Below are 16628 nucleotides of genomic sequence, written 5' to 3' on the forward strand. Positions count from 1 at the left end.
TGGTATTTCGGCAATTTCCGGTTTTTACGGAAAGCTAAATGTTTTATTTCGACAATTTCCGGTTTGTGCACGTTAAGCTTTATTTACGTCCGAAGAATGCCGACGTACCTAACACGGATATGGCCGAGTGTCATTACTGATCTAATACTTTAACTTTTAATCAAATGCTTGAAGCAAGAGCGGACGCAGCGGTCCAGTGCATGATAACACTGTCTGACTACGAAACCAGGCGTGTTGAGCTCCTCCAACTAAAAATTAGAAACAATGACATGAGAGCCACGTGTTTGGATGCTTTACAGTTGGCTCGCTAAAGAAACAGGTAAGCTTCTGGAATTGAGCGTCTGCTGTGTCTTACACTATCCTCCCAAGATCCTATCATTACCAACTTTTGGAGGAGTCGCCCGTATGGGTTACCTGCGGCGCCTATGAATAAGCTTGCAAGAAAAACAAACATGCTTGAAGCATGCTCAGCATGGGAACAAAACATAATTTTCTCGTACAGCTCTAGGTTGCACAGATTAACTTGTCGTCAGTATAAAACATACATACAAGTCGAAACATTTACCAGATTATTTTGAAGCACGCTAAACATAGATACAGATTGTGACTTTATTTAAAATTTGACTTTGCTCCTTGGCTATGTTTGGGCTTCCGGGAACCAACCCTTACCTTTTTGTACGTAAGTAGTATATACATAAGTTCGCTGACTTTAAATCACTTGCCCTTCACCTATGTAGGTTCAAGCTTCACTCGGGGCGTTAAATTCTTCATGTGAGGAAGCCATCCAGCCTGCTTACGGAAGGTCGTTGGTTCTACCCAGGTGTCCGCTCGTGATGAAATAATGCACGGAGGAGCACTGGGGGTCTTCTTCCACCATCAACGCTGCAAAGTCGCCTCATGACCTCATTGCGTCGGCGCAACCTTAAACCAAACAAAACCAAAACAAAACTACCATGAAAGTTTACTTTTAAATTGCCATTCGCTTTTATATCATATATGTCAAAAACCAATCTATTCATGATATTGTTCTTAAGGTTATTAGAGATCATAGACTACATAAAGAAACCATTCACTTCATTTAAAACATAAAAATATGAAATGCACCATCAAGAAATCAGTCTCTTAGAATAATACAAAAAGGTGCATCCAAAAAATAATTTTGTCTGAAGCATGCTAAACAAATCAAACAAATGTTGTGAATGAAAATGACATGATATTTATTTATACAAAAGACTGCTTACTCATATACAAACAATTTCTAATAAGACACAAAACATAAATCTGAAACATACATGTACTACAAAACAAGTGTATCATCCCTGTATAAAAGCTTATAAAGAAGGAAGTGTATCAATGCAATAAGAACGCCGTTTGAAAAATACCTAATTTAATACGCCATGAAATAAATAATCGTACTACATTGTAGTTCTTAAGCGTTACAATGATATAAAATTAATGTACATGTGCTTCCATATCGGTTTAATTATATTAGTCCAAAGCTCGGTCGTGTTGGCCAACACGTCATATCGAGGATCAGACTTTCGTAATATGATAACTGATCTAAATTGGCACTTTAATATTAAAACTTGGACTAAATAACCATCTACACGGCTTAATATTTCAAAACGTAACAATTATTCTGTTTTTATACCTTTTTGAGAATGCAGCTTTCGAGAAAGTCTTTCTCTTTTCGAAGTTCAGACGGTTCGCCTTCTCTCTGGCGCGCCCGTTGAACCCGGTCGTCCATGGGGCAACAATGTGCAGGGTTATATTTTATAATCAGCAACCTCTCTTTTACAGGTCAACAGAGAACCTTTTGCAAATGACCCAAGAGTCCCAAATAACGTTAATACCATTTTTAAAATTCTGTTAACTACCTTCAGTTATGTCTTCTAGACAAACAACAATTCCAACGTGTCCCTTATATTTCACAATATGTCCGACCTGTAGATCGCTTCTGAGGTGTATTTCTTTTTTGCCAACGTAAACTGAACTTTTATGCTTGGTGTTTGTTTTGCCTATTTTATTGCTCTGTGCAGTATGATTATCCCTGTCGTCGTCTTCTTGCACTATCGTATCAAAGCATAGGTGATCTGATCTTTTGGAGAATGGGTTCCATGTTTTCTCACCAATTTTGGCACTAACGCGCTTAACAACAACGTCTGGAGGAAATGTCTTCAACTGCCTGCAATCGATCCATTTCACATTTCTAATATTTTCGTTCACGTTAATTTCGAAAGATTCTTCTATTACCTTCCTAGCGCCGAAAACAGTTAAACCTTTCCAGCCTTAGTGTACATACGTTATCGTATTTATAGTAATTCAGCACTTTCAACAAGATGGTTTTCAGTCACAGTTGCAAATTTTGAAAATATTTGAATGATATCATGGTTCCCGGTATGACCGGTGACAAATATTTGATGTCCACTGGTGAGTATGCTTTAATTACGATTTAGTTGAGGGTAATTAATCCTTACTAAGCAGCAGTAAAGCCATTAGCATTTTTATTTCGATATGTACAGTGAGTTGTATGACCCTAGAGTATAAGTCTTGCTGTCAGCTAATTCATGTAGCTAAGTAAATTCTTGAAAAGATTATATTTTTCATAAGAAAGTGTTTAGTGTGAATTCGTGAAATCTATCAAATAAGTATCATTCTCGTACTCTTGTATTACCATTTATTATTATATCTTACTATAGGTGGTTAAAAGGTTTTTGAGACGGCACATACAGCTGTCATTGAGACAGCTGTAATGAAACCGTGTTGCAACTTTGTTCGTGATCTTCCGTACATTTACGTCCATCTCCGAAATTTAGCGGGGGTCCATAAACCATATTTTCAATAAAATCGATATTTATTGCCTTAAGCTATATCAAATTAATGGCTCAATGGACAGTTGTTTCTACTAGTGGTAGAAAAACGTGTAGGTATAATTATGAGATGATTAAATCCGGATGATGCGAAATTAAAAAAGAGAATCTGTTTATATATATCAGAAAATTACATTTTTTTTCCATAAGTTATGGAACCATATAAGAATAAGTTGCATTTGGAATTGAAAGGCGTTTGTAATGGGATACCGGAGGTAAACTGCCTTTTAATCATAATACTTTTTTGACATTTTTGAGATAGTCCAGAAAAACAGGAACTCGTGTTTACATTTTCATAATATATTCACTTTTAAAGAAAGATCATTTTCAGTCTAAATCTGGAAGCCAGTGACTTTAGATTTGACATAATTATGTCATTTACTCTTTTGCAGTAGGATTATTTTGCTTCGCATAATATAATTTAACATGAGCATATTATTTCAGAATCTTTATTCGTTGCGAGGTATACTCTTAAATTGAAGTAGCCGGCGAAAAGCATAATTTGTTTAAGTAGGAATAAAACATTACTATTACTATTTTAAGGATTTTTATTTTATTTATTGCTGCAATTAAATGTTTCCTTTCTCTCAACGAAACATGTTTATTGTGTACAGTGTCATAAAGGTGCAAAATACCCGCTATCAGTTCCCATTATTACAATTTAATACCCCCTAATATGGTTTCTAGATTATTTCCGCAAAAGGTAATACGGGAAACAAACAATGGATCACTAATTAAGAAACAGTGCTTACACAAAATTGTGTTTGATTTATTGTACCTGTTTGGAATATCTAAATATTTCAACAATTTTGACAAAACAATAAATTGAAAATGAAAAATTATTGATTTGCCAACTATATTGTTTGAAAAGTGGATAAACATCTTTAAATTCATCAGATGCATAATTATTCGCCCGATTCGGAAAGCAAGAATAGTTTAAACAAAGAACTATAAAATACAGTATTATATTACATTGTTATATTATATCATTTTATTGCTCTTTGGTTTAAAATTGATAATTTAAATAGATGTCTGCTATACACATTTTCATTTTTGATCTCTCTAGTTGTGGAGATTCTCGTGTACATGTGAACATGCTAATGAAACGGTTCAAATATAATTATATAACCATGGGTGATATTTTGACGGTCTAAAGAAAACAAATAAAATAATCAAGGTGACACTTTCTAATTTTAAGAACACACAACTTCATCCTTGTAGGTGTATTTTTTTCACTAAAAATCCTGTGTATATCTATTGTTCCTTCGTTCAGCCGAAATGTGTGATGATAAGACGTTTTGTTTTTAACACGTTTAAATCAGTCTATAAAAAAGGAGCAAAAACTGATAAATAATGATGATCTAAAACATTTAATAATTAAATGACTCGGACATAGGCATTTACTTTTAGATCACAAAGTTTACAGGTTTAACTTAAACGAGTAGTCTGCTTAGATATTCCTCTCGCATTCGGGAAATTACGGAAATTTCCAAGCCGGCCCGAGTCTCAATTTTAAAAGTAATAGTGATTGTGTAAAAAGCTCAAAAGGTAAGCGAAATAATAAAAATATTAATTTTATTTATACACAGTTCAGTCGAGCACTAATTTTTCTTTGCAGCAACGATTATTTTTTCCTTTTTCCTTATTTTGAGCGATATATCAATGAAAATGACCCTAAATTTTGTCCAAAATTAGACTTTTACTATTAACTTCAATGGAAAATAAGGGTGGCAACATAAATGGTTTAAAAGGTAAGTGAAATAATAAACTTACAAATCTTAAAATTATATCATCATTTAGAGGAAAGATTAAATCAAAGATTGCCGCCGGAGCAAATTCGTTATTTTAAACCATTTAAAAGATAAAACGAATAAATCGAATTTATCGTTCCTTATTTAATGTGTAAAAAATCGATAATACCGATTATTGGAAAAATTGAAAGTTCAATATGAAGGAGGATAAATAATATAAAAGATGATTAAATTCTTGTTGTGTTTTTTTAGGTTTCTTAATGGCCATAAGATGCACACTAGACAGATATTAACCTCTTCCTAATTTGTACAGTACGAAAGCCAAAGAAGGACGTCTTATTATCTTACTTTTCCAATATTGCTATTTATATTTTTGCAAATCTATTTTGATCTTAACCAATTAGACGACTTGTTCGAATGTCAAAGAGTAAGAAAAATGTGCAATGAATCCAGGGCTCGAACCCGGGACCCTTCGTTTACAGGGCAAGTGACTTACCGACTGAACTAACTGGCTATCTAACATATTACGATATAAGAATTGTAAATATCAAATATCAAGGCTAACTAATGATTTGCAAAATGTTGTAAGTTTAGCTCTGATTGGCTAGCGGAAGGGTCGTCAGAACAAGGCCATCGATAGCTCGTTCTCAGATCCTAAGTGTAGCGTAATAGGAGATATACTTCAGTCAGACTGCTTTCTTCTAATTTCTTACTTGAACGTCATTTTGCCACTTACTGTCTATTTATCTGTTATAAGTCAATCTCACTTTTCTCTATTTCCCAAATTAAAACAGCCACGTAGAGGAATAAGATTTCATGACCACAAATGTAAATTGTTCCAAATATAAACTTTTTAAAAATCGTTTCTACTAGATTCGTTGTCTTATGCTATTTATTATTCAGGTTTGCCTAGGTATAACGTGCGTACTATAATAATATGATACACACCAGTTTGGTAAATGTCAAAAGTAAAAATACACACGTTGAAACCATATGTTTCTTTAATTGTCCATTTAATCCATAGAACAAAAGAATATGGCTAATATGCTTTTAAATGCAAGGTCAAGCACGAAAACTTTTTTTATAACTTGTTTGATCCGCCAAATCCTAAACATCGCATTTTTGTTTTATAAGATGGAATACGAACTATGCATAATACGGAAGAGTCATAGTTGTATTTTTCGAATAGCTTAAAAATGTCAATTTCATGGTCAGAAATGTATTTTTTCTTGTGTAAAAATTGTGAATTACAATGACAAAATAAGAAATACCTTTTTTTTCGATGTGTAAAGAACTTCATATGGAATTGTTTCTTTTAAGTTTACTAAGCAATTCTGAAAGTTTTATAATATTCAAAAATGTAAAATCGTTTTCACTGCTGATACAAAACTAATCCTATCAACCCTTAGCAGAGTCGATTATACTAAGACATTATATCAAGAAACACATGAAAAATTTTCAAAATTAATATCTGCTTTTGGTTGCACGGGATTGTTGATAGAATGCCAACGGGCGGACAAAAAGTTGAAAGACTTTCCACTTCATAGAGTAAGGGTAACAAAATGTATTTAAAAGTGACTAAAGAAACAGAACTTGAAATCTAATTTGTATTATATCAAGGGGGATCCCTTTATCAAAATGACACCAAACGTTTATACTCAGTGGCAAATACAAGTGTAAAGTTTCTTTGAGTTATGATTTGTAGATGCTGAGATACTAACTACCTAACAATCACAAAACAAAGTCTTTTTAAACAAATGGCTAAGTAAAAATGAATATATTTTTTATCAAAGTGACAGTCAATTTATAAGAGCAATCTATATGTATGTCATAAAGTTTGTAATGAAGTGTTTGATTTTGCTACAACTTGTGCTGTCTTTAGTCGCCTACATTCGCAAAACAGAATATTGCTGAAAATAAAAGAAAAAATGGCAAAACACAATACGGAGGATAGTTTAATCACAATAAAAGCAATAGTTATGGGGCCTATGTCATTCAATCGACACTATCTGGACGATGCATATATAAAGTTTAATCGTTAATAAGGTTGTGAGGTGTAGTCTTGATGACAATAAAAATCATATACATTTTTAACATAACAGCTACTAACTAAATATAATTGTTCTAATCACGTGTAATATCAGACTGGTAATAATAAAAACATTGTGTTACATAATCACCCGCTTTATATAAATTTATCCCGTCTCTTTAGAAAAAAATCTCTTTAAAAATGCGAAGAACTAATAATTTATTTTGTGTGATCTTAAACGACTAAATCTTCCGCATTCAACGAGTGAATAGTACTTGAAGACAATTGCAATTTTGAAACAATGGTAGTGATGTCTATTCCGTGAGTTGCAATAGGAATAATCAAACCTAATCTTGGATGTAACTTTCAGTTGTCAATATCTTTTTTACACCTACCTTTTAAATTTCATATGGATTTTTTAATGTATAACATGGTATTTATTGGTATTAAAATTTTCATTTCAAATTGATAAGTTTATATCAAAATAAAGTTTCATTTTTAACATACATTTCCGTCTTACGCGCCAACAAAGTGTTTAGCAAATAAGCTTCAAAAAATATGACAGTAAATGACGAAATCACTTTGTAAATGGCTATCATTAGGCTTTTGATAATATTACTGACAAAATGCTTACTCAACTTATTGACTTGGTTTGATTCCATTGAATATTCATGTGTAGGGTGCTTAAACCGATTAATTGCAGGGAAAATTCAATTTTTATTCCTATCGTGTTATGACTTTAAGGGAAACTGTATATATAATTATTACATACTCGTTTCTATTCTCCGTTAAGTTACACTGGTTCCGGAAACGTCAATATTTTTCCATACACTGACGCCTGAATTTCATATCGGGTGCGTGACAAAATTCAGTGTGTTGTTGCACTATTTTTTCTATTTAGTTCAGTATTGTCAATCCTTTTCAGGCTACTGAACATATTTATGATATTTACATAATATTTATACGTGTAGATGCGTATGTAATAAAGAGGTTATTAGCTTTGCATCGGGAAATATGTACTCGTTCTTCAGCGGAAGAATATTGCGCTCCTAAAGTCGCGCAATATTCCCGCTGAAGAACTCGTGCATATTTTCCGATACAAAGCTAATAACCTATAAATATGATATCCTAGTCAGGTGAAACCGATAAATATGTGCAAATATTAGCACAATGCATAATACATAAATACAGATTTTAAACATCCGCATTAAACATTATCTATTAATTTAGCGTAAACTAGACACGTTTATAGTTTTAAAACTTGGCAAGATGCATATGTATACATGCGTTGAATTTTTCAGTCTTTGTCTATGTTTCATTTTATATAATTATCTTTTCCATTATATTCTAACGGATATTTATTGCCTTTTCATTTATATCCATTAATGAATAGAATATAAACATACATATTTCTTGTCAACTCGAAGACGAAAGCAATGTCATAATCATTTGCTATATCAATAAATAAATTACAATTTGCAACAAAAATTAAAAAAAATATAAGAAATGACCTACGTGTCTTCACTTATATATCATAAGCAGTTTTTATTGATCATTGCAGCGTGAGATAACTACGGCATTGGCATGATGGAGTGGCTGCCATTTCTATTATTATTATTATTACATTTTTGTAGCAAAGGTAAGATAATGTATAATTTATTTTTCAACACATAGATCCAATATTAATAATTATAGTAGTATTCCTCTGATTCATGAAAACAGAAAGTTTTTTTTTTCAAATTAAATCTTCACACATGGTAATCACTATATATCAAATCGCAAAACATGTGACTAATTGTTCGAACACATTTAAAAGTGACATATAAAACTTTATTGCAATATGCAATTGTTTCCCTACTAGAATAATGACATTTGCATACTCATGCCGTCAAAGATCGATGTAATTGATATATATCAATTAAGCATAATATCAGTGAAATAGAAGAAATATCGAATCGAAAATAATTACAAAGATTTCCGTTTTTCCTCAACTATTTAACTTTATCTAGAAGAACTTCCTATTCTGTCCGGGGTTAATTGTAAGGATTTTTTTTGTGTGTTGATATAGAATTAAAATATTGTCAACCACCAAATTCACAATAGATGTAATAGTTTGGTGAGTTTTTGAGCCATTACTCTGGACTTCACGTGTGAAATTATACGAAGTCACACTTTAGTAGCACTTTACGCATGTTAGCGGGAGCAATAAAATCTGGAAAGTAGATCCTTCGGAAGCACGTAGAACAAGGCAAACAGTGAAAATTGCAGACTCGGTTTGATTGAGTCTGTTCATGGGCAGTAATGGAAAAAGCAACACTGCCCACGCTCCCTAGCACCGGCTTAAGCAGTATTCAATCTTCAACTCTAAATGAGTTGAAATCAATGATCCAGAAGGACCAGAAAATATAACAACACTGAGATGAAGTGGGAACTTTTTACGGCCGCCACACAGCACTTAACACCCGCTGTTGTGAAGTAAATAAAATCCGAAGATTAACCACCCTGATATAGCGCGTTTATAAGGATAGAGTGTCGTAACATGCCAGTGAAGCGTTTAAATCATTAAAAATTTAAACAAATACTTATTGATAAATTGAATTATTTATAAATGTTATATTTTCACATTTGATAAATTTCAGGTGTTGCATTGAATGAATGTTCGAGGTGTACATGTTGTTAAGGTGGACTCTCCGTTTGTCAATACAACAACGCTATCAGTGATTACTGTTTAGACGGCTGTATTGATGGGTATTATGGTAATCGGTGCACTCACGCTTGTTTGAACAACTGTCAGACTTGTTCAAATGCACATTCCTGTACAAATGTCTCAGTGGATACTATGGTAAATTTTGTCAAATATGTCCACGTAACTGTTTAAGCTGTGTCAGCTCAAACACATGTGATAGCTGTAAAGATGGATTTTATAATGGAAGGATGTATGACAGCATCCTTTATCCGTTTTATTCTGATTGTAGTCTGAAATGCAAGGAAAATTGTAAGTTATGTACATCATATAATACATGCACTGAATGTGTAGATAGAAAATATAACTACAATTACACCGACTGCAGACAGAGCTGTAAATTAGAATGTAAAACGTGCACATCATATAACAACTGTACCTCGTGTAAACCTGGCAAATACGGATCATCCTGTCAGCACGACTGTGGACTTGGCTGCGACAATCATCAATGCGACCTTGATGATGGGAGTTGTATCTGTATATCAAATTTTCAGGGTGATAAATGTGATCAATGTGTTAACGGTAAATACGGTATAACATGTGACTTCGACTGTCCCACAGGTTGCGCATATGATTTATGTAAAAGAAATGGTGGGTGTTACAGTTGCAAGATTAGGTTTACTGGCAAAATGTGTAATCAGTGTGAGTATGGTAAATATGGACCTGATTGTAACATTCCATGTCCATCAGGTTGCAATGGCACTTGTAAAAATAATGGCGATTGTCACAATTGCAAGGCTGGATTCACTAGAAGTAAATGTGATCAATGTGTCGACGGTAAGTATGGAATCAACTGTGAACATGATTGTCCAAAAACCTGTGCGCTGGCAAGTTGTAATGGCACAACTGGGATGTGTAATGATGGCTGTAGAATCAACTATTACGGTGAGCAGTGTAACAAGACATGTGCGACGACATGTTTACCAGATGACGAAGGTAGAAGGTGTTTTCATACAAATGGAAGTTGCGTAAAAGATTGTCAAAACGGATACCATGGTGAAATGTGTCAAGACCGTTGCAGTGAAAACTGCATTAATATTATCTGTTCAAGAGCAAATGGTGCATGTAAACTCGGCTGTGTTGGAGACTTTGAAGGAAATGATTGCATGAAAGGTAACTATATAGCTTTCCCATTTTATTTGTCTGTAAGTTAAATTTTTTTTTCATATAAATTTCAAGAGTAATTTGGCAATATATCCTGTCTAAATAGTTTAATAATTGTTTCATAGTTCTTTGAAAAAAAAAAGAGAAACATTTCTACTCCATACATTTATATTTGAAAACTGTTAAATGATAACTCGTGATTTCTGAAGTAAAAGACAGGCGTACATTACTTGAATTTAAAAGTCATAACATTGGAAAATTTATTACCAAAATAGAGATTTATATATTAAATAAAGTGAAGACAGCTTTTTCCTTTCAAGTTAAATTTTCTGTAGTATGCAAAAAATGTCAAATCTTCTGATCCTAACTGGTTATTCTCTACAACATAATGTTTAGAATATGTTCGGTATATGTATTATATATGTATTCGGTAAGACACTGAAACGGATTTCCTATTGTTAACATTCAATATCACCAAAAAGCAAAGACATTCTAGAAGTGATTTTTCCGTGCTGGCGAAATAGTATAAATTAAGATCAATTAGCCAGCCACACACTATTATATTTTGTGTTTTGCCATATTCTGGTGTATAACTCACCAATTTATACTTGATTCATTGTCAACACAATTGCATTTTATGGCTTTAAAACAAATGATGCTGCACGTTTTCAATAATTCTCCCTTAAACGGATATATTACAGCTATCTCAAAGATCATATCCGATTGTGATAACACGGATGATTCTTCGAATGTCGGTGCATTCATTGGAGTTGGAGTTGGGTCTGTGGCAGTTACTCTTGTTGCTGTTGGGATATTCATTATAATAAGACGATACCAAAGGTCAGAATAATTTATGTTATTTAATACGTCAACGTTATCCTGTTACAGGTAGCTTGAATTTTCTGTTCACCACAGCAATTACTTAGTATACAGTTATTGACTGAGCCAAGAGGGTGTTGACATTAACATGCATTACCAATACCGTTCATGGGAAACCTCATTTCAACTGAGCTTACAACATTGCGTATTGCCTATATTCAGATTTCTTAATCAGCTTGAACTTATTTTATTTTTACAGAGTTTACCGCGTAAATTGCACATTTTAGAGCAGTTGATACACAGAATTGTTTTAGAGTGGTTAAATATGATAATGTAGTAATACTAAGATATATTCGAATTATATAATATAAGACATATATCAAACAGTATATCATTTTTTTCTAGACATGGACATATTAGAAAGCGCAAACCAGGTATGACAATATTTTCTGTTGTCTGCATAGATAAAGCTTTGGTATTCATTTGATCTTTGCAAGACTTCATTTCAGCAATACAATTGCTTATGTTTCGTCTCCGTACTTAGGCTTAGTTATGGATGGTGAAATATGATTTTGTTTACAAGTTATTACTTTACCCTTGTTTGCAACTAACTGAAACTGTAAATATACGTTGTAATTCTTGTTTTTGCAATCACATTACTAAAATTTAACATGTAATTTTCAAGTTTCCAAGTTTTTTGATATTTTTGATATTCTACCTTTCTGTGCTTGTAAATTACAGAGCAGGAACATGCCATTGAGTTATCAGCTGCCCCACACGATAACGTTAAAACAACTCCTGCCTCGGCGAATATAACAACAAATACAGGTACCGATTTATTCCATAGTATTTTGTATATTTCTTGTAGGAAATTATTACAACGAATGTAACTTGCTTGCAATGTTTGCGAATTTGACATCTTATGTACACATTAAATGTTTTATGTTCTACAAAGGTAATTAAATATATAACTTTAATCTTAAATTAACAATATGTTAACCTTATATTGTGGTTGATATAGCTACTATATTTTCCTCATGTTTTCAGATGCTCACTATGAAAATACACCAGTTCCTGTTTACGAAGAATTAAAAGAGAGTAACAAAGAATCAAGTACATACAGCCGTATTGATGTAGCCAGCACCAACTAGACAGATCATTTTCATGCTCATAATAATTGAACGTATGTGTCACTATTGTGTACATCAGCAGAACTCAATATCTGCATAATATCAGTAACGAATCTCTTAAATATCATATTTTACTCCCTGATCATGTGCATATGATACTATTGCAACAAAGTATTCCTATTAAATTGACAATGAATAATGTGTGATAAATGTTAGACTAGGCAGAATTATAAATGTCGCACCAAACTCATGAAATTGTAAAATGTTACACATTTTACAATTTATTATTGCATTCCTGTTGATTTTTTATTATCTATGTGAATATGCTTAATATTCGTGTTATCAGATTTTACATTAAATGTTTTTTCACGCTCTTACAATGATCTTACAATCATCAAAGAAATTATGCCATTAATTTAAAATCTGTTATATTTTTATGATTCTTTTCCTGTCTACGTATAAATGCAATTATGTTTATTGTATTGTACAAAAATGTTGTTTGCTAAATATTTGTTTTATTTCCGTGTTATTTGTAGGTAATGTTTCATAAAAATGAACATCAACAAAACAAAAAAGTCTCAGAAATGAATTAGATTAAAAACAAATACGTGTGTTTAAACAAAAAAAAGTTTGAAAGTGTTTTATTTGTTTTGTTAATGATTGTTTTTGATTCATTTTAGGAAATCATTTTCATGAACGTTTGCACTTTGAGTGATATGAATACAACTTTACTTTGTACATGCCTTTATTATAATCAGATTTATAAATTATATACCTCTATTAACTATCCGTGATGATTTTGTTTTTATTTTCCATAATTAAATAACAAACCAACGAAAGTACTTATTTATATTTTTTATGCAACAAATCTGGAAAACTGTTTTAATGAATTTACTAATTTAAAATTAGAAAGGCAGCGCTTTTGATAAGCCATACCATACCGCCTCTTTACAAATTACTTTGAAAGGTGTCATTGAAAGCTTGGTTGAATGGTAAGAAGTTAGTATCAGCCATGGTAGTAAGAGTTATACTAAAAAGTCGAAAATAATGATACCATGTGATTTATCATTAATGAAATATGTTATCATAGAATGTTTTCCAAGTGATATTATAAAACATGTAGATTCTCTTCTTATATACATTGTACATGTAGATAACTTATGCCCTGTAGACAAAATTTCACTTTCGAATTGTTTGGGCATTAAGCATTCCATTGGCCGTTGTTAAGATAGTTTCAAATAATGGAAAAAACGAAATATATATATATATATATATATATATATATATATATATATATATATATATATATATATATATGTGTTATAGAATATAATATATTTCGAGTCTCAATAATTTAAACAAAAATAGATTATATTATAAATAATCAAGTGGTGTCAGCTGCAACTAAAATTAGATATATAATGAGATGTTACAGTACTTAGCTAGTTTACTTCCGCAAACCTCTTCTGCATCTTTATTTCAGGAAATAAGATATCAAGATTTTGTTTACAACATGCGATGCCTCTAGAGTCAATGCGTGATTTAAAATGTTCCTTGTTCCGTTCAAGGGCAAACTATCATGTCTGTTGACCTAGAACTATATATAACCAATGTCAATGAGTTTGTCCCCTGAAAGAAGATATGAGTATATAGTCAGAATAAAATCTGATATATCATTCGGGCAAGAATTTGAAATAAGTCTTTGGAAAACACTGCATCCATTTTTTTAATTGTCATTATATATTGAGAAAGCTGTTCTTTACAGATTAAACAAACAAGAAAATTGCCTCAGAACCAGTCTGCATATAGGAAATACCACTCCTGTGAATCTGCGCTACTTCAGTTGGTCAATGATCTTCTTAGTGGTATGGAGAAAAAGGAAGTCACGGCCCTTATTGCGAATGACTTAAGAGCGGCATTTGACACTGTTGACCACGGCATTCTTCTAGATGTCCTAAAAGCACAATATGGCGTCTGTGATACAACTCTTCAATGGGTAGACTCCTATTTAAGGCCTCGTACTTGTAAGATTAATATCAACAATGTATATTCATCAGACCGCCATCTTGAATGCAGTGTGCCCCAGGGCAGTTGCCTTATTCCGTGGCTGTAACCCACCTATGCTGGAACTCTTTTTGATGTCATTCCAAAATCCATATCAGTCTACGGTTTTGCTGATGATCATATAGCAAATACATGCTTTCGTCCTACATCTGTGTCCTTAGAATCACAAGCGACTGTAGACCTTGTAAGGTGCGCAGTTATAACCAATGACTGGATGCATAGAAACAAACTGAAAATGAACACTTCTAAAACTGAATTTTTATTATGTTTGGTAGCAGATCTCAACTGAGCAAATGTTTTACAAATTCCTTTAACATTGTTGGTGATGATTTCAAACGTGAAAGCACAATTAGATTTCTCGGTGGATTTCTTGACGAAACTTTGAACTTTTAAGATCATGTTGAATTACCTACGTGTTCAGAACATCCGAACATATTTAACAAAAGCAGCCACTTAAAATTTAGTTTTGTCTCTAGTTATTTCGCATCTGGATTATTGCAATGTCATACTGTATGGTGTAGCTATTTGTGAGGTACGTAAGGTACAACGTATTAAAAAACGTGTGCAAAACAGGAGGAAATTTGACAGTTCAAAACATTCGTTACGTTGTTCCATACAACAAGTGCAAAACGTTTCTGTACTATTGGTCCAAAACTTTGGAATGAATAGCCGTTAGAACTACGCAAAAGTAAATCACTTGACACATTCAAAAACAAATTTTAAGACACTGTATTTCAGAGATTTCACGACATTGTTTTAAATTTTTGATAACTGTTTATTATGCGAAAACAACAGGTGATAGTTCTTAAATTTTTGTAAATTTTTTACATTTTGACAACATTTTTATTTCCAAGGTTTTTTTTTTAATTAAACGCACTTGTTGGTAAGGCTCTATGGGTGGGTAGTGTATAGTATTTCTTTCTTAAATAGTATCTGGTGGCATCATTAATCGGGGGTGGGGGTGAACCTCTATATGCAGCTCGTCTGGGCGTACCATATGATGCTTTAAGCACTGGTATTCGAAATAGGGGTAAAATGACCTCAAGGGGATGGGTGCGGTCATGACTGTTAATAAGGCATTTTTTGTTATTTTTGTCATTATTAATATTGTTATAGCAATAAGTATTATTATTATTATGTATTACGCCATTGAATATACTATTGTATAAAAATAGGCGTTTAGTCAAATTATTCAGTTTCTGTTATATTGCTATACAAGATTCAATTTCCGATTCATTTGTATAAGTTTGAAATAAAGTCGATTGTTAACAGTTGTTTAGATTTTTTTTTTTGTTGGGTTTAACGTCGCACCGACACAATTTTTAGGTCATATGGCGACTTTCCAGCTTTAATGGTGGAGGAAGACCCCAGGTGCCCCTCCGTGCACTATTTCATCACGAGCGGGCACCTGGGTAGAACCACCGACCTTCCGTAAGCCAGCTGGATGGCTTCCTCACGTGAAGAATTCTACTCCCAAAATGAGGTTTCGAACCCACATCGATGAGGGGCAAATGGTTTGAAGTCAACGACTCTAACCACTCGGCCACGGAGGCCCCAGTTGTTTAGATGATACTATTCCGGAGTCACGAAAGATTAGCATGTGACTGCTCTACAAACTTCCTATATCGTTTGTTGACGTCATAAAAATACAAACCTACACTTGCATAATCAATATCAAGTAGCTCGTGTGACTTTAAGCCAGTTTAGCTCGCATAATATTGAAATGTGTAAATGCAAGTGACATCACTTCGGCATTCAGGTTTTGCCTACCAAGTCAGGTAAATTCAATCTTAAATTTATACGCTGAACCAATATATAAATCAAATGTGGAAGTGTTCGAATTGTTATCTCAGAAAATACGCCGAAGAAATGCTGTTATCTCTATAATGGATGCGTGCGTTTGGGCGTCTGGCTTTCCTTGAAAATGAAAATTTAAATAAAATCACACCAACAACGTTATATTTCATCATGATAGGAAATAAGATCTGGGAAAAAAAAGACCCTACGCAACCAGGCAATTTATTAGCAGACTAGGTTTGACCGTGACCATTCATGGGAGGTAATGAAAAGTGCAACACCCTTCAGATCGGCTAAGTGGAATTCTACTATAGTATAAAT

The 16628-nt window shown here is 32.9% G+C and overlaps 1 protein-coding gene across 1 annotated transcript; it reads left to right on the plus strand.

Moving 5' to 3' along the window:
* Positions 1-6962: 6962 nt before the first annotated feature.
* Positions 6963-13235, plus strand: LOC123542468 (cell death abnormality protein 1-like). Its single transcript, XM_045328359.2, has 7 exons — positions 6963-7009; positions 8212-8289; positions 9290-10506; positions 11199-11337; positions 11722-11750; positions 12058-12144; positions 12364-13235. Exons 3-7 carry the CDS (start codon positions 9585-9587, stop codon positions 12465-12467), a joined length of 1281 nt encoding a protein of 426 aa, XP_045184294.2. The 5' UTR covers positions 6963-7009; positions 8212-8289; positions 9290-9584; the 3' UTR covers positions 12468-13235.
* Positions 13236-16628: the final 3393 nt, after the last annotated feature.

This window comes from Mercenaria mercenaria, chromosome 19 (genome assembly GCF_021730395.1).
Source record: "Mercenaria mercenaria strain notata chromosome 19, MADL_Memer_1, whole genome shotgun sequence".
Classification (NCBI taxonomy): Eukaryota; Metazoa; Mollusca; class Bivalvia; order Venerida; family Veneridae; genus Mercenaria; species Mercenaria mercenaria.